At 45.6% G+C, this 19,386-nt stretch overlaps 1 protein-coding gene across 2 annotated transcripts in view; it reads right to left on the bottom strand.

Moving 5' to 3' along the window:
* capn15 (calpain 15) overlaps positions 1–19,386 on the bottom strand; it is a 77,743-nt gene that overhangs the window by 24,083 nt on the left and 34,274 nt on the right. The window contains exons 1-6 of one of the 2 annotated variants that reach the window (XM_060922781.1): positions 19,320–19,386; positions 11,545–12,901; positions 11,050–11,258; positions 10,775–10,958; positions 8,200–8,423; positions 7,972–8,097 (exon numbers count right to left, since the gene is read on the bottom strand). The exon at positions 19,320–19,386 is cut by the window's right edge and continues 376 nt beyond it. In XM_060922781.1, the coding sequence (XP_060778764.1) occupies positions 7,972–8,097; positions 8,200–8,423; positions 10,775–10,958; positions 11,050–11,258; positions 11,545–12,901; positions 19,320–19,386 (2,167 nt within the window). The remainder of the gene's footprint in view (positions 1–7,971; positions 8,098–8,199; positions 8,424–10,774; positions 10,959–11,049; positions 11,259–11,544; positions 12,902–19,319) is intronic. The other variant, XM_060922782.1, reaches the window with a different exon arrangement.

Genomic DNA, 19,386 nt, shown 5'->3' with positions numbered 1-19,386 from the left:
AATCGAAATGTTGTGGAAGGACCTGAAGCGAGCAGTTCATGTGAGGAAACCCACCAACATCCCAGAGTTGAAGCTGTTCTGTACGGAGGAATGCGCTAAAATTCCTCCAAGCCGGTGTGCAGGACTGATCAACAGTTACCGCAAACGTTTAGTTGCAGTTATTGCTGCACAAGGGGGTCACACCAGATACTGAAAGCAAAGGTTCACATACTTTTGCCACTCACAGATATGTAATATTGGATCATTTTCCTCAATAAATAAATGACCAAGTATAATATTTTTGTCTCATTTGTTTAACTGGGTTCTCTTTATCTACTTTTAGGACTTGTGTGAAAATCTGATGTTGTTTTAGGTCATATTTATGCAGAAATATAGAAAATTCTAAAGGGTTCACAAACTTTCAAGCACCACTGTAGATGTGGCAGAGACACACCCAAATCCTTGTGCCGTATTTTCTCTTGACGCAGATAAAGCCTTTGATAGGATAGAGTGGAAATATATGTGGGCAGTATTACAACGTTTTGGTTTTAGACATAATTTTATAGCAATGATCAAGGTGCTACACCACTCACCTTTAGCAAGTGTTCTAACAGGGGACATAATCTCTTCTCCTTTTACCCTGCAGCGTGGAACAAGACAGGGGTGTCCACTTTCGCCACTTTTATTTTGTCTTTCTCTGGAACCTCTGGCACAAGCCATTAGGCAATCTACAGCTTCTCCGATGAAAATTGGTCATCATAACCATATTATGGGGCGGCACGGTGGTGTAGTGGTTAGCGCTGTCGCCTCACAGCAAGAAGGTCCGGGTTCGAGCCCCGGGGCCGGCGAGGGCCTTTCTGTGTGGAGTTTGCATGTTCTCCCCGTGTCCGCGTGGGTTTCCTCCGGGTGCTCCGGTTTCCCCCACAGTCCAAAGACATGCAGGTTAGGTTAACTGGTGACTCTAAATTGAGCGTAGGTGTGAATGTGAGTGTGAATGGTTGTCTGTGTCTATGTGTCAGCCCTGTGATGACCTGGCGACTTGTCCAGGGTGAACCCCGCCTCTCGCCCATAGTCAGCTGGGATAGGATCCAGCTTGCCTGCGACCCTGTAGGACAGGATAAAGCGGCTAGAGATAATGAGATGAGATGAGATGAGATGAGATGAGATAACCATATTATATCTCTGTATGCGGATGATATAATTTTGTTCTTAGATAACTTTGACACCTCTATTCACCCAGTCATTAAGGAATTCAGTCATTTCAGCAGCCTGTCAGGCTACAAAATTAATTGGACAAAATCTGCCCTTATGCATCTAAATAATATACACACAAACGCTCCTATTCCTAACTATAGACCCTTTTCAGTCACGTGACCTTCGTAAACGCGACCGCCATTTTGGACATGTAGTGGACTTCGGCTCGAATCAGTTTGAATGTGAGGAAGGCGACAAACGAAAAACATAAAAGAAAAAGGAGCGAGATGCAGAAAACACCTTCACTATCCAGTGACGTAGGGCATTTACAGGGCGAGCAGAGGGAGAGGTATTTGCAAAAATTGAGGTTAGCAGGCTTAGAGAACGACGTTTACCTGCTTCCACCAGGATTGTTCACTGACGTACGGAAGTACACGAAGCCCTCGTCTTTACCTGACTTCGGCCCACATGATCTGTATACCTATGTCGTTAAAAACCCATCGCCATACACATACACGCCGACGTCCGAGGTTCCGGAGCGCGCTCCGGCTTGCTCCAGGAGTGCTCCGGCCGAGGTTATGGAGCGCGCTGCTTAATTTGAGGGCAACCTCGGCCGGAGTGTGCTCCGGAACCTCGGCCGGAGCACTCCGGGACCAAGCCGGCGCGCGCTGCTTAATTTGAGGGGAACCTCAGCCAGAGCACTCCGGGAGCAAGCCGGCGCGCGCTGCTTAATTTGAGGGAGAGCAAGCCGGAGCACTCCAGAACCTCGGACGTTGGCTCCGGCAGCTATTTATACTGGATCCGGTGTAAATAGCTGCCGGATCATAATTACAGTAAACTAGTAAATACAGTAAAGGAAAAACTTGAGACTGAAAGGTTTTAACAGTCATCCAAATGACTGAACGTAAACATTGCCCCAGGGACATACCAGCTACTTGTTGACATTAGCTAGTCAACAATAGCTACTACAGAAGAACAAAGAGGTTACAATGGGTTATTTTAGCCTATTTGGTTACACACTCGCCGCCACAGAATGTTAACAGCAATGTAATGCCTTTTCTGGCTAATTTTATTCGTCTTACCTCCAACAAAGTGGTCACTAACAAGCGCTGGTATGCCGAGGGCTGCCAATCTGTTAATGGCCGCTATCCATCTTCTCTGTCGGGATCCGATAAAATGATAACCCTTGCCTTGTGTGTTGATGGTTACTACATCCAGGTGCACAACAATATAGTGGCATGATGGAAGTCTTGCTGAAAGTAAACACTTTCTTTGCTGCCGTTCCTCAATGCTGGCTGTGGTAAACTACTGGTAGTACACGTCCAAAATGGCGGCCGCGTTTGTCGTGACGTCACGTGAAAAGGGTGTATATTCAGACCAAAAGCTCTTTTACATATCTGGGCATTACAATCTATAAACACGTACATAAAATTAACAGAGACAACTTTAACACTATGCTAAGCAAAATAAAATCAGACATCCACAGATGGAGGAATCTAAAGACGTCTCTTCAAGGTAGAATTAGCACAGTGAAAATGAATATATTGCCCCATCTCAACTTCCTTTTCTTTATGCTACCGCTCTGCCCTCCTCCAAACTATTTTAAAGACAGTAACACCATGGTTTCACGTTTTATTTGGGATGGGAGACGGCCTAGGGTCCGTTTAACTACACTGCAACGACCCAAACTGCTGGGGGGTTTGGAAATACAAAACTTTGATCTTTATTATTGGGCTTTTCAGATCAAAGCACTCAGCACATGGGTTGACCCACAGTCTACCACTTCATGGAAATCGACTGAACCTGCTAAAATATTACCACGCAAGCTGCAAGACATCCTACTCTCTAATGTAACAAACAAAACGATTAAAAATAATTTTGGGCCCATCATTGCGAATTCTATACAGGTGTGGAAGAAAGCAGAACATTGGATGGATGCACCCTGTAAATTCTGTCAGAACACACCGCTATGGCATAACCCGAGGTTATTATGCGGTAATAAGCCATTTCATCAGCCATCTCTTGGAGTAAATACGTTAGGTGATAGATATGACATTCAAGATCTTTGTTCCATACAAGACTTAAGAACACGCTTCTCTCTTCCTGTGTCCTCTTATTTTGTTTACTTTCAACTAAGATCTGCCCTAAAAACGTACGGAGTTCCCTGGGATTCTCCTCTCCCCTCACATCCCATGTTACGATGGACTGCACCATTACTGAGCAGATCATCTGTCTCTTTAAAGATCTGATGACACGTTTTTGACATCTTTGGCGATGTTTTATAACATAAAAAGTAATTCCCGATGATCCATATATTAATTCACGAAGGCGCCTATTTTACAAGTTATGATAAAAAACGCGGCTATTTGGGCAAATTTGACGGGGCTGCAGCACCCAGGAGACGAAAGAGGAGGGGGAGCTATATGACGTCAGCGAAAGAATCTTCCTCCTCACTTACCAGTTTGTTGTTGATGCAACAGGTGTTCAGTTTGTCATTATTAGTATTATTATTATACTAGTGCTGTCAAAAATGTCGCGTTATTAACGCGTTAACTTGACTCAATTTTAACGGCGATAATTTTTTTATCGCGAGATTAACGCTCTGTGACATGATGCCACGCCCCGCACAGCCAGAGTCCTCTGCCCTCCCCCGAAGAGCCACGGTGCTCGGCTTAGGTTTCGTTTTCCCATCGGCGGCTCCAGCCCCACTTTGCAGTGGCTGTGACAAGACGCGTTATGCTCTGCAATAAAAAAAAAACATTGGTACAACCAGTGTTCGAACTATGCCGATATTTTCGGGGGGGGGTCCCTTATTTTCACTTGGGGGGGGGTGCTTGCGCTTGTCTCAGAGCGCGGCTCTCCATCGCGCGCTCACTTCGGATATGCAAATGCTTCCCGTTACACACGATTGCTATGTCAATAAACATCATTTTGCCAATATTTTAGAGACCCCCAACATTTCCCAAGTCATGTTTTCAAGGGATCTCATGTCTGTTTCAGGGGATCTCGGATCCCCCGAGTACCCCCGTAGTTCGAACGGTGAGCAAGCCCATTCACTTTTTTATGCTGATAAGAGAATTACAATGATTTTTCATGTGACAAAAATGTGCGATTAAATTGCGATTAATCGCGAGTTAACTATGACAGTCGCGACATTAATCGCGATTAAATATTTTAATCGCTTGACAGCACTATATTATACATTTTATATATATATATATATATATATATAGAGAGAGAGAGAGAGAGAGTTATTATGCCTTCGCGTTGTGTTGCCGGCTTTTGCTCCAAAACCCACAAGGATGGGGTAAGTTTATTCAAGTTTCCCAGAGATCCCGAGCTGCATGTGAAGTGGGTGAAGCAAGTCAGGCGCACTCGTGACAAGTGGGAGCCCTCACCAACATCCGTCCTGTGCTCTGAACACTTCGATTTGGATTGTTTTGACACCCTTCCCAGCTTAAAGATCTGATGACACGAACATGACTCTATGCAATTTCTTAAATAAACTATACAACATGGCAAACATGTTAGATTTCTGTTATAATTACGTGAAAAGAAGCTGTTGTTACGCGAATATCCAACTTTTAATTGCACAGCGCAAGAAAACTGGGTCTAGCCGGTTTTCTAGCCATAAACTAGAAGACGTGCCTGCCAATATTATCCTAAATGTATCACGGATCAGGCATAGTCGTAAGCTTATTCTGTTAGCCGTTTGCATGCTCCATTAGGAACCATGTATTCAGTGTAGCATACGGCTTACATGATATAAGCAGTGTTTACACATGCAAGACAACAATACACAATATTAAAATATTGATTCCATAACATTTTGAACAAATATGGGTTGACCTACCAATCCTTGTTATCCAACCTTGTGGTGTTCAATGCTGGGCCGTCTGCCTGTCCGCTGTCCATCTCGGGGTCGGAGTCGCTCTCAGATTGCACAGTAACAGGTTCAAACCTGTACGGTTGGATGCACCCGTGTTCGTCATCACTAGATTCTTCCCATCTATCCCACTCACAGCACAATTCTAGACTCCCAGAAGAGGAAGAGCTAGCACTAGAGAGTTCACCGGCGTTTTCATGCGCCATTTCCATTGAGTAGAACCAGAGTAGAACAGCCAGTGAACCGCAGCGTGTTCTCCCGCTGACGTCACAGCATGGCCGCGAGCCACGGACCCAGTTTTCTTGCGCTGTGCAATTAAAAGTTGGATATTCGCGTAACAACAGCTTCTTTTCACGTAATTATAACAGAAATCTAACATGTTTGCCATGTTGTATAGTTTATTTAAGAAATTGCATAGAGTCATGTTCGTGTCATCAGATCTTTAATATATAGTTCACTGATACGGCACAAGGCCAATTGAATCCATATGGAACAGGGAGCTGGGGAGTTTGAATATAGACTTAGATTGGGAGAGAATATGGTGTAATTTAAGTATGACTTCTAAGAACCTAGCTCACCAACTAATTCACTTCAAAACCATACACAGAGCCTACATCACACTCTATAAGAGATTCCGGATGAAATTGCAAGTTACTTATAACTGTCATATGTGTAACACTGCTTCACCAGGAGCATTCTTACACATGTTTTGGGATTGTCCAGTTATCTCTAAGTTCTGGTCTCATGTAAACTCAGTGTTAGTGGATATACTTAACATTGTGTATGTTCCTAATCCTGGTTTCTGTCTCCTGAATGACAATTCTGATATCAATCTAAAACAAATTCAGTTCAAAATGGTATTCTAAGGGTTTACCTCTGCAAACAATTCTGAAAAACTGGTTTACTCCGGATTTGCATATGAAATCATTCTGGATTCATAGCCTTGTCAATATTGTCAACCTTGAACATACAACTGCACGACTTAATAAGGTGCAACCAGTGACTGTTCAAGCTTGGAACTCTTTCTCATCCAAGATAATCTCTTGGGCTAAGGTCAACAGCAATTAGACAATCTGCTCTCGTGATCTACCTGCTGAAAAAGTCTGTAATGTATGTACTGTCTTACCAACCTGATATTTTTTCTTTTTTTCTCATTTAACATGTGCCTTTTGATATGTCTGTAACCCCCCCCCTTTTTGAATAAGCAATAAAATGTTGATCAAAAAAAAAAAAAAAATCCTGCAGTGTGAGCAAGGTCCCCCTGCTCAAGCCAGCACATGTCCAGGCCCATCTGAAGTTTGCCAATGACCATCTGGATGATCCAGAGGAGGCATGGGAGAAGGTCATGTGATCATATGAGACCAAAATAGAGCTTTTTGGTATAACCTCCACTCGCTGTGTTTGGAGGAAGAAGGAGGATGAGTACAACCCCAAGAACACCATCCCAACCGTGAAGCATGGGGGTGGAAACATCATACTTTGGGGGTGCTTTTCTGCAAAGGGGGCAGGACGACTGCACCGTATGGAGGGGAGGATGGATGGGGCCATGCATCGCGAGATTTTGGGCAACAACCTCCTTCCCTCAGTAAGAGCATTGAAGATGGGTCGTGGCTGGGTCTTCCAGCATGACAATGACCTGAAACACACATCCAGGGCAACTAAGGAGTGGCTCCGTAAAAAGTATTTCAAGGTCCTGGAGTGGCCTAGCCCGTCTCCAGACCTGAACCCAATAGAAAATCTTTGGAGGGAGCTGAAACTCCGTGTTGCCCAGCGACAGCCCCGAAACCTGAAAGATCTGGAGAAGATCTGTATGGAGGAGTGGGCCAAAATCCCTGCTGCAGTGCGTGCAAACCTGGTCAAGAACTACAGGAAACATCTGACCTCTGTAATTGTAAACAAAAGCTTCTGTACCAAATATTAAGTTCTGTTTTTCTATTGTATCAAATACTTATTTCATGCAATAAAATGCAAATTAATTATTTAAAAATCATACAATGTGATTTTCTGGATTTTTTTTTTAGATTCTGTCTCACAGTTGAAGTGTACCTACGATAAAAATTACAGACCTCTCCATTCTTTGTAAGTGGGACAACTTGCAAAATCGGCAGTGTATCAAATACTTATTTTCCCCACTGTAGCTACAGTCTTGCAGAATAGCACAATCTGTACCCACGTAGACCATTCTGGAATTCTGTGGAATAAATCCCCTAGAATACTGGACAACAGAATAATCTGGAAGTCTGAAAACCACAACAATGCAGGATGATGAGAAGAATGATACAAAATCCTGTCATACAGACCCAGGTCTAGAACCCTGCAAAATATTACTGAATTGAATCTTGCAAAACAAATTCTTGCAGAAGAGAATCTGTAGTCTATAGTCCTACGCAACAGAAAACCTAAAAACATGGCAACAAAATGATTTAAAAACATGCAGGACAAGATGCAAAGCAGAATCTAGACAACGTATTGATAATGTGTGCGTTTTACCCGCACTACTTAGACTGATGAGAAGATTAATCAAAAATCTTGTTGTGCAGAACAAATTCTAGAACCTTGCAAAGCATGACTACACAGACTCTTGCTGCTCAGAAGAACCTATACCCCTGCACCACACAAAAACCCTCACTGTGTGGACTAACGTGCAGGATCTAGGACAGAAGCTACAAAAGTATGTCATGTGTCTATTACCTGAAAAACGAAACAGAATCTTGGCATACAGAATCACTTTTAGAACCTTGCAAAGGATTATTATCTAGAATCTTTCAGAACAAGACAACCTATGCCACTGCAGAACAGAAACCCTCTAAAACTGTGCGGAAGGGAACTGCTTATATAATATTGGGGGCAAGAGAATGATCTAAAAACATGCAGAACAAAATCTAGAAAAACGTTTGCGCTGTGTTAGTTACCTATAGCCTTGAACATCCCTGACATCCAGAATGGAGTAGGCATGTCGTGGACGGAGCCCCAGAGACTCATATACGGCATCATCCACCTTCATGTTCCCACCACCACATGACGCCCCCATCAGGAAACTTCAAGAAATAATCCAATCACAAACAAAATCCAACCATGATGACCAGTGAGGTGAAGAATAATGTAAACAAGTCTGGACTAGTACTCTGTGTGTGTTTTACCCAGCCTCCTTGGAGCTGATCATCTTGGCCCAGATGAGGTCGGTGTCGATGGGTTCCTCACGCGGATTGGTGTTGTTCACCTGCAGGTTGAGGCTGTCGCATGGCGCTCCAGTCAGAGTGGCCAAACCCTCGATGGCTCGACCGGCCTGCAGGGCAAAATACGAACCGTGCAGCTTTGCTAATGCCTTCTCTATTAGAGCCACCCACAACTGTCTCCTCTGAGCCTGGAGAGATAGAGATAGAGAGAGACAGAAAGAGAAGAAAACAGACAAGATAGACAGAAGCAGACAGAGAGTGATGGACAGTGAGATAGACAGAGAGAAAGAGATTGAGAAAGAACAACAGAGAGATGGGAGACAGAAAAACAGAGCCCGAAATTACTACTACAACCCCTGGCAAAAAGTATGGAATCACCAGTCTTGGATGAGCACTCATTCACACATTTTATTCTGTAGAACAAACTCAGATCACAAACATGATACAATAATAAAGTCATTCCAAAGTGCACCTTCTTGGCCTTCAGAAACACTAAAAGAAATGAAGAAAAAACATTGTGGAAGTCAGTAAATGTTACTTTTATAGACCAAGCACAGGGAAAAAAATATGGAATCATGAAAAACAGACAAACAAAAGAACATTCAAAACACATCACTAGTACTTAGTTGCACCACCTCTGGCTTTTATAACGGCTTGCAGTCTCTTAGGCATGGACTTGATGAGTGACAAACAGTATTCTTCATCAATCTGGTGCCAACTCTCTTTGACTGCAGTTGCCAGATCAGCTTTGCAGGCCGGAGCCTTATCGTGGACCATTTTTTTCCATTTCCACCACAAGTTTTCTATTGGGTTGAGATCTGGACTATTTGCAGGCCATGACATTGACTGGATGTGTCTTTCGCCAAGGAATGCTTTCACCGTTTTTGCTCTATGGCACGATGCATTGTCATCTTGGAAAATTATTTCATCATCCCCAAACATCTTTTCAATTGAAGGGATAAGAAAACTGTCCAAAATGTCAATGTAAACCTGCGCATTTATTGAAGAAGTAACCACAGCCGTCTCCCCAGTGCCTTTGCCTGACATGCAGCCCCAGATCATCAAGGATTGTGGAAATTTGGATGTTTTCTTCAGGCAGTCCTCTTCATAAATCTCACTGGAACGGCACCAAACAAAAGTTCCAGCATCATCACCTTGTCCAATGCAGATTCGTGATTCATCACTGAAGATAACTTTCATCCAGTCATCCACAGTCCATGATTGCTTCTCCTTAGCCCATTGTAGTCTCGTTCTTTTCTGTTTAGGTGTCAGTGATGGTTTTCTTTTAGCTTTCCTAGATGAAAATCCCATTTCCTTTAGGCGATTTCTCACCGTTCGGTCACATACTTGTACGTTGACTCCAGCTTCCTCCCATTTATGCTTCATTTGTTTTGTTGTACTTTTTCGGTTTTCAAGTCATATGGCCTTAAGTTTTTTGTCTTGACGCTTTGATGTCTTCCTTGGTCTACCAGTACGCTTGGCTTTAAAAACCTTCCCATGCTGTTTGTACTTGGTCCATATCTTAGATACAGCTGACTGTGAACAGCCCACATCTTTGGCAACCATGCGTGAAGAGTTACCTTCTTTAAGAAGTTTGACAATCCTCTCTTTTGTTTCAAGAGACATCTCTCTTGTTGGAGCCATGATTCTTGGTCCAGCAGCCCTCCAAGGTGTGATAACTGCGCTGTTTCTAACTGCAGACTAACGAGCAGATCTAATCTGAGGCAGGTGTCAATTTAGGGAAAGGAAATTGACTGACTGGGTGAGTCCTTATTTTCTACCTGAAAATTGAGTGATTCCATATTTTTTTCCTCAGAATTGAGTGATTCCATATTTTTTTCCCTGTGCTTGGTCTATAAAAGTAACATTTGCTGACTATCGCAATGTATTTTCTTCGTTTATTTTAGTGTTTCTGAAGGCCAAGAAGTTGCACTTTGGAATGACTTTATTATTGTATCATGTTTGTGATCTGAGTTTGTTCTACAGAATAAAACGTGTGAATGAGTGCTCATCCAAGACTGGTGATTCCATACTTTTTGCCAGGGGTTGTATTATTTAAATCTTATTCTACTCTCAGAAAGACAGAAAGAGAAGAATAAAGAGACAGATGATGGATGGAATGATAGATACATGGATGGAGAGACTGATTGAATGATGCTTGGATTAATGGCTAAATTGAGGCTTGAATACATGCAGAATATACAGACTGATACCTAGATGGATGGATGTATATTTGCTTAGATGGGAGGACAGATCCTTGGATGGATATATGAATGGTCAGATAATTGGAGGGATGAAGGGATAGATGGATGGATGGATAATTGGATGGATGGATAATTGGATGGATGGATGGATAATTGGATGGATGGATAATTGGATGGATGGATGGATGGATGGATGGATGGATTGAAGGGATGGATGGTTGGATGGATACTTGGATGGACAGATTGATGATTAGAGGGATGGCTACTACTTATGTACTGCAAATGAACAGATGCATCAATGCTTGAATGGCCAATCCCCCCCCACATACACACACCTGTGAGAACAGCAGGTATCCATACTCATCACACGGCAACATGTCGTCCACCAGCACCGTCGTCCACGTTCCATCTTTACACAGTCGAACCTGATACGCTCCCTCAGGACAGATCGAACGGGTGATCATCACTCGCTCCACCAGCTCGGGACGCTCCGCTAATACGGCCAATGCGCTCAGGAACCTCATACACAGACAGTTTGACTCATTATAAATGTAAACACACATCGTAAATATTGCACAGCTGGTTATTAAAGTAACCTCCTGTCTCTTACCAGCAGTTACCCAGAAGCCCTTGTAGAATATCAGATGGGCGGGGTGTTCGGAAGACTGACCACTTCACCCCACGATCTTTAAAGTTGTTGCAGTTTATCTCATGTGGGCGGAGCCACTTTTTAATTCGCTGCTGGACGCTGTCATTCTCTGGGAATCCCACTGATCTGGGACCAGGAGGAAAACTGTCATCCACGAAGTTCACTGCGTTCTGAAACACATGGAAAATGAATGCTCCCACTGAAAGAACACGAGTCTCAGTTTGTGTCTTGTGGGCATGTTAGGGCTGATCTCTAATTACTGGACATGCTCATAAGGAATTATTAGTTCATGTTGCTACATGTGACATCGTGCAACTACGAGACAACAATTAGAAAACAATTCTGCTGTCAGTCTAACAAACTATGATCAGCAGAGATTCAGCCAATTTCCAGAGATAACTTTGCTAAATTATTTAATTATAGTCGAGTCCCGTATGAACTCTCCACAACACACACCTCTCTGCAGAAGCTGACGATGTTCTCCCACAGTTCTTTAGCTTCGCCCTCATCTGTTTTCCTCCGCTGTTCCACGTGAACACTCTCTCTGCGGCGTAGTGCCTTCACTTTTCTGGTTCTTAAATAGCGCTGAGCTGTGTGACATGCCACACAGTGCTTCACACACACCTCATTTAGCAGTGTGCACGCCGGACACACCCACTTCTCCCCTTGCCCTGTCCCCCGAGGTGTGTGCGAGGTCTTTTTAGCAAAGGGCTCAGAGAATCCATGAAGTTTGGAGGTTCCGCATACGCTGCAGTGTCCCGACCCTGTAGGATTCCGCAATGTACACTTGGAACATGCCCATGACGTAAAATCAGGACTTGAGGGGGTGGCTGGAGTGAATCGAACAGATTCACCAAGGACATCAATGACATCTGTACTTGGCGCTGTCCCCTGGCGTGGTCCTCTGCAGGCATCACAACGTCCTGCTGAAGACACTGAAGGACCAGAAGGAGCCGAGCATCCAGGACATTTCCAAGAAGGTGGGGTTGGGTGGTTAGGACTTGGCTCCTCCTCTTCAAGCACACTAAGGCGTTTGATCGGTTCTGAGGAAGGGAGAGGCTTAGGTTTGGAGGCAGGTCCTGTCGAGGGGGAAGTAGGAGGTGGGACTTCACGTCTACTGCGAGGAACAGGATTATTTTGCAAAGAAGACAAGGAGGGAGGAAGGAAATGGGCATTGTTAGGAGGTGGAGATGGTGTTTGAGAAGGGGCAGGGCTAGGAGGCGAGTCTTCAGTGAGGTCAATGAGGACTGCCCCAGGAGTTTGTGCAGGAAACCCAGACAATGGCGTCCGGACTTCTGGAACTACCAGTGCCTCGGGTGGGATTTTGGGAAGTGAAAGTTTCCGTGGGCCACCGCAGGCTGAGCATGACATCGCTGTGGGTGTATTTAAAAGTGTGCACCGAGGACACGCCCATCCTGATACCACACCCACTTCGGTGTTACCTATTTCCCCATTAGACTCAGACTTCTTTACCAAGTCCTCATCCACATGCTGCCGTTTAGGCTCCGAGTTGGAAGTAATAGGTTCTGAGATGGAGGGAGAGGAAGAAGAAGTGGTAGGGCCATTTGATGAATTGGCTGGTGTCCCACAGACTGAGCATGCCCCTGATGCACTGTGATTGGTCAGTGTGCAGCGTGGGCAGGTCCAGCAGCTGCTAAGTCGCAGAATTCTGTTCAGGTCAGGTTTATTACGTGGTGCCTCACAGATAGAGCAGCGTGGAGATCCCGCTGGATTTAAGAAGGTACAACGAACACATGACCAATCAGAACCAAGCACCATGGCCTCCATCATCGACCCACGGGAGTGAGAGAGACTGAAGGAGAGACAAAAAGAAAGAAATTAGCCGCTATACTACATGAACAACACAGAAATACACACAGAAACTAAATTTAAAATTAAGTCCAGCACTATGTAGTGGAAGTTCATTATGTCTGACTGTTTCAGTATTTTTAAGTTCATTTCTTAGACAAGGATTTTAAGATCGTTACCTTGTTGACAGTTTCAGCGTGAATCTTCCGCCTTCCTCAGAACTGTCACCAGATGTCAGGTGGTGACATGCCTTATCAGCCTCCGTAACGTAACATCAGCTGATAAGGCACGTGACATCTGGTGACAGTTCTGAGGAAGGCAGAAGATTCACGCTGAAACTGTCAACAAGGTAACGATCTTAAAATCCTTGTCTAAGGGTGTATTCAGACCAGGATAGTTCGATAGTTCACTTGCTTTGGTCCGAACCAAATGTTTTTTTTATTTTTTCATTTTGGTGCGGTTCGCTTTCACACTGTACATTTTAGGAAGCGGACCAAAATCTGTCAACAAAGCCACGCGCCCCGAGGTCGTTCAGCTATTGGTCAGAGACGACACGCGCACAAAGCGTTAAGTTCAAAAGTAGTCACGGAGGACAGCGCTGATGAGCGCACATCATGTTGTGACAGTTCTGGCTCTTCACACAAGTCGCTAGTGCCGCCACTTTTTGAAAGAATGTCCCTGATTTTAATGTAGGTCTGACGGAGTTTCTTCACTTTTAGCCGACATTGTTCTGGGGAGCGCGTGAACCCCTTCTCCTTCATTTTCTCACTGAATACAGCAAACACGTCGGCATTTTTGTGTGTTCTCTCCAAAAGCTCAGATATGTGGACATCTGCCCATATATCCACAAGGGTACGCGTTTCTTCCTCGGCCCACGTTTGCCCCCTACTCATTTTTTGTACTCTGTAGTCCAGCCTACCACTGGTCTGAATGACTGAACGACTGTTGTAAGGTTCCCTTGACAATCGAAACAGTGTTTGCACTTTGCGGTGGAGTGTCAAGACTCTGTTTCCCATAATGCTCGACAAACGACGGAAGCTCCCGAGGTACAAAAAGGCAAAACTGTCGGATTAGGTCCGGTCTGCTTTCACACCTCCAAAAGGTCCGCACCAGGGTTCCTTTGGTCCAGACCGAGTCCAACCTTGCAGCTCGGTCTCGGTCCGCTTGTTTGGTCCGGACCAGAGTTCGGTGGTTTGTATTCAGACCAACCCAAAAGGTCCGGACCAAGGGAAATTTGGTTCGTTTGGTTGTTTGGTCCGGACCGCCCTAAGAAACGAACTTAAAAATACTGAAGTCCAGCACTGTTAGAAAAGACTCCCTTTCGACAACAACTATACACTGCCCAATCCAACAGCCCCAAAACTCTGGTTATTCCAAGCAGTTCCTACTGAGAGAAACATCATCACATACAAATATTCATCAACAGCATAAAGAGGATTTTTTTTTTTAAAAATCAGCTTCTAACATATAAAATCCTCCGTCTCCTACAGAGATGTTCGAAAATTCCCTGTATCGGCTGTGGAAACGACGGGTCGATGGGTCGCTAGATAACACGGAGGTCCCCATACAAACAACACAAATACGAATCTTATACGTGGTTCATGCAGACTCCAAACATGACATAGCATTCTGCAAACACACGTCAGACTGAGGTCTAGAACAGAAAGGATCTCTTTTACAACCCAAGGACAAAATGAGCTTCAGCTTTTTTTTTTTTAAACAGCAAATCTTATGGAGTTTGAGCATTTTTTTCAAAACCTTGGTTTAATGCCTGTCCAACGTCATGACTATTTTAAATATAAGGGTAAGTCAAATGAAAACCTTAAAAACGTGACGTAAATGAAAGAAACAGGCTGTATGCAGCTGCAATTTAAGTGAGTCATCGGCTATACACAACTGTCATAGAGTTAGGAGAAAATCTCTCATTGCTTTGTCTTTCAGAGAAGATTCAAGTACACCAGCAATCAGACACGTTGCCATTTCTGTTGCTTTTATTGTAATCTCTAGTCCAATAAAAATGAGGTGAGGCCATTTCTCAGAATTGCTCCGATCTGGAGAAATGAGCCCATGTTTCACCACAATCCCTGTAGTTCAATTCTGCAAGCCAGATTTTGGCTGACTCTTTGCTCCTCCACCTCGGCAATATTATGCTCCAGTGCTATGAAGATCACTTTGAATTCTGCAGAAGAATATGATGCATACCGCTGGAATAAATATTTTATTCTCCCACCCAAAGATTGCCTCAAGAGCTCAAGTTCTGTGTTTTTTCCCCTCCGCCCATCTCCGAAGACCTGGAATTTAAAGCTGCATCTTGTAAGAGCTTCACATTCCAGTGGCCTAGTGCAAGGAATAATAGGACTATAATTTCATGATGAGCAAGAAAGCAACCAAAGAAACGGAGGCTCGAACAAATCACCATCAATGGTGTAAAACAACCTGAGCTTCATGTCCACGTCTGTCAGAAACGCTGAATGCTTTTCCTCAATATGAGGTTCCCCTCTGCTGATATTCCCTGTGTAACTCCAGACTTCCTGTTTACACCAGACTTTCACACAGATGCACTCTATTCAGAAGAAAAGGTGTGTCTCAGTTACACATTATTTTAACCTCGAACTTAAGCCGGTTTCTTGTGTGATATCGGCTCGAGTGAAAATCAGCATCGAGTCTAGTGCTGCTGTCTGGCGGTTTGATCGAACAACAATGCGTCACCTGCACATTTTTTTATCTCTGATTTTTTTTTACGTTTGTGTTTAAAGACGGTGATCCAGACATGAGTGAAAAAGAAGAACCAAATCTAGAATCAAAACCACCCCAAACACCCCTCTTCACTATCCAGCACAGCATCTCCATGTCAAGACATAGTGGACATTAGGGGTGGGTATTGCCAAGGACCTCACGATACGATACACATCACGATACTTGAGTCACGATACGATACTGCGATATATTGCGATATTCTACATAGTTCACTGAAAAACGTAAACGCATTATGCATCTTAAAATCCGAGTTGTATGTACATCAGATGATAGTGATAATTCATGGGACAAACTGAGTCAAAACAATGTAATTCTAATTATCCATGCCATTTTACTGTAACTATACAAGCGCAAGTTACAGCATATTTGCAGGAACAACACACTGTCTGGAACACATTGAAAAGTGCAGTGTGCATCTTAGTCTCCCTGAGCACAATGCTGAAACAAAGTGCAGTGTGGGTCAGTGTCCACACACTGAAACTGAACTGAAACCTCAGTGAATCATGTTTCTTCTGAACTTCGAGTAAATACTCAAAATGAAATGCAGTGTCTCACACACACTAAAACTGAAAATGCAAAATAAAGTGCAGCTTCTTGCCTTTGGCCTTAAATGACAAAATTAAGTTCACAGTTACAGTAAGTCACACATCACTGAAGTAGACGGGAGGACTTTGGCGCTGTCCAGTGTAGTTTGCTTCGGGTCGGGTTTCGGTGGCTCCGGCTGAGCTAATATGTCGGGGTGGCGTCGTGCTAAGTAAGTTCGCAAGTTTGTTGTGTTACCTGAATATCTAATTGGAGCGAAACAGGTTTTGCAGAGTGCGTACTCTTTGTCCAGCTCACTGCTTTTTTTTCTCCTTTCCTTTGGAATCCAAAGTGCCTCCAAACATCTGCCTTAAAGTTCGGCGGCGTCTCTAGGTTTACGTTAACAGCCATGCTTGCTTGTTTTTTTTTCCTCACTGCAACCACCGGGAAAAAAAGAGAAGACGAAGAGTGCCTTGCAGTGAGGTAGCGGCACAGCGACACCTTGCAGAGCGGAGGTGCGGAAGTCGTACTGGATTTACAACCCGTCTGAAACATGATTTATTATTTGAAAAAATATCGATATTCAAATTGAGTATCGATATTGAATCGGAAGACAAAGTATCGCGATATATCGCCGTATCGATAATTTTGCCCACCCCTAGTGGACATGAGGCCATGCACACTCACCTCCGTTTAATAACCGCGCACGACTCTGCCTTTAACACGCTACAACACCACAGCGCAACTTCATTATTCACTCGCACAAAACACGCGTGTGTGCTGGATGTGATATTGCCTCATGAAGAGGCACTTGGCCGAACAGCAGTTAGCAGTGACTCCACACACACACACACACACACACACACCCTAGTAGGACGAGGGCCAGATTTTCTGTTGGTGTTAATGACTGGGACTTGGTCTCCAAATATCCTACTGTGTGTGCGTGAGAGAGAGAAAGAGAGAAACACCAGTGAATAAATATTACAAGCTATTATTATTATTATTATTATCTTTAAGAAATGTTATCCAGCTCCTAAATTCAGGACAGAACATCCTGCTTGAACGCTGTTAAAACCCTTAGCTGAACACGATACAGTTATAGAACTTTGCCATGAAGGTTCGGGAGCTCTAGAACTGTGGCCTGAGTAACACAGCTCTAAAACTTTGAGCTGAAATATCTGAATCTCTCGAGCTTAGGATCAAATATTCTGCAGCTCTCAGATTCAAGACCAAGCATTCTGCAGTGCTAGAACTCTGGGAAGAACACTGGAAGAACCAGAACACTTCTATTCCAGAAATCTGTGCCCAGTTCTGCAGGTCTGAACTCTATGCTGTGGGTTCTGCAGCTCTCAATCTCAAGACCAAACATCCTGCAGCTGCACAATGCTGAGCCAAACACACAGCACTGAAGACAAGCCTCCGTGATCGCACGCGCATGCACACACACCTGTTTCCACTTATGCATGATAACAGCTGGTCTAAAGTGACACAAGACTTTTGTATGTAACAGTTTTCTCTCTCTCTCTCACACACACACAATAGCATAGTGTATGAATAAATGATGATCTCAATCTCTCCATATGAAAGATCAAAACAGTGGTGCTGGTTGGATTCAGCAAGATACATCTCCCTGCATCATCATCACCAAACACACACACACACACACTACTGGATAACTGCAGGAATGATTGGATTTCTGGTGTTCAATCAGATTCTACAAAATCCACATCACTTGCTGAGATAACCATGTGGTCTGTATCCGGCAGGCTCACTGTGAAGCCGGCCAGCTAAGAGTCACCTGCAAAGACAGTGGCACGCGGGCGGCGGTGGGTACGCGTTACCTGCGCGGGCGGCGGTGGGCACGCGTTACCTGCGCGGGCGGCCATGTGCGTTACCTGCGCGGGAGGTGGTGTGCGTTACCTGCGCGGGAGGTGGTGTGCGTTACCTGCGCGGGAGGTGGTGTGCGTTACCTGCGCGGGAGGTGGTGTGCGTTACCTGCGCGGGAGGTGGTGTGCGTTACCTGCGCGGGAGGTGGTGTGCGTGTGCGTTACCTGCGCGGGAGGTGGTGTGCGTGTGCGTTACCTGCGCGGGAGGTGGTGTGCGTGTGCGTTACCTGCGCGGGAGGTGGTGTGCGTGTGCGTTACCTGCGCGGGAGGTGGTGTGCGTGTGCGTTACCTGCGCGGGAGGTGGTGTGCGTGTGTGTTACCTGCGCGGGAGGTGGTGTGCGTGTGCGTTACCTGCGCGGGAGGTGGTGTGCGTGTGCGTTACCTGCGCGGGAGGTGGTGTGCGTTACCTGCGCGGGAGGTGGTGTGCGTGTGCGTTACCTGCGCGGGAGGTGGTGTGCGTGTGCGTTACCTGCGCGGGAGGTGGTGTGCGTGTGCGTTACCTGCGCGGGAGGTGGTGTGCGTGTGCGTTACCTGCGCGGGAGGTGGTGTGCGTGTGCGTTACCTGCGCAGGAGGTGGTGTGCGTGTGCGTTACCTGCGCGGGAGGTGGTGTGCGTGTGCGTTACCTGCGCGGGAGGTGGTGTGCGTGTGTGTTACCTGCGCGGGAGGTGGTGTGCGTGTGTGTTACCTGCGCGGGCGGCCATGTGCGTTACCTGCGCGGGAAGTGGTGTGCGTGTGCGTTACCTGCGCGGGAGGTGGTGTGCGTGTGTGTTACCTGCACGGGCGGCGGTGTGTGTTACCTGCGCGGGCGGCGGGTGGGTGTGTGTTACCTGCGCGGGCGGCGGGTGGGTGTGTGTTACCTGCGCGGGTGGCGGGTGGGTGTGTGTTACCTGCGCGGGTGGCGGGTGTGTGTGTGTTACCTGCGCGGGTGGCGGGTGTGTGTGTGTTACCTGCGCGGGCGGCGGGTGGGTGTGTGTTACCTGCGCGGGCGGTGGGTGGGTGTGTGTTACCTGCACGGGCGGCAGTGTGTGTTACCTGCACGGGCGGCAGTGTGTGTTACCTGCACGGGCGCGCATGTGTGTTACCTGTGCAGGCGGTGGGTGGGTGTGTGTTACCTGTGCAGGCGGTGGGTGGGTGTGTGTTACCTGTGCAGGCGGTGGGTGGGTGTGTGTTACCTGCGCAGGCGGTGGGTGGGTGTTACCTGCGCGGGCTGTGGCGCGCGTGTGTTACCTGCGCAGGTGGTGGTGGGTGTATGTTACCTGCGTGGTCGGTGGTGTGTATGATGGTGTGTGTGTTCTCGGCTCCCCCACACTGGGCTGCTGTGAC

This window comes from Neoarius graeffei, chromosome 5 (genome assembly GCF_027579695.1).
Source record: "Neoarius graeffei isolate fNeoGra1 chromosome 5, fNeoGra1.pri, whole genome shotgun sequence".
NCBI lineage: Eukaryota > Metazoa > Chordata > Actinopteri > Siluriformes > Ariidae > Neoarius > Neoarius graeffei.
The sequence above is the reverse complement of the archived record's forward strand: the minus strand, read 5'-3'. Positions and strand labels throughout refer to the sequence as shown.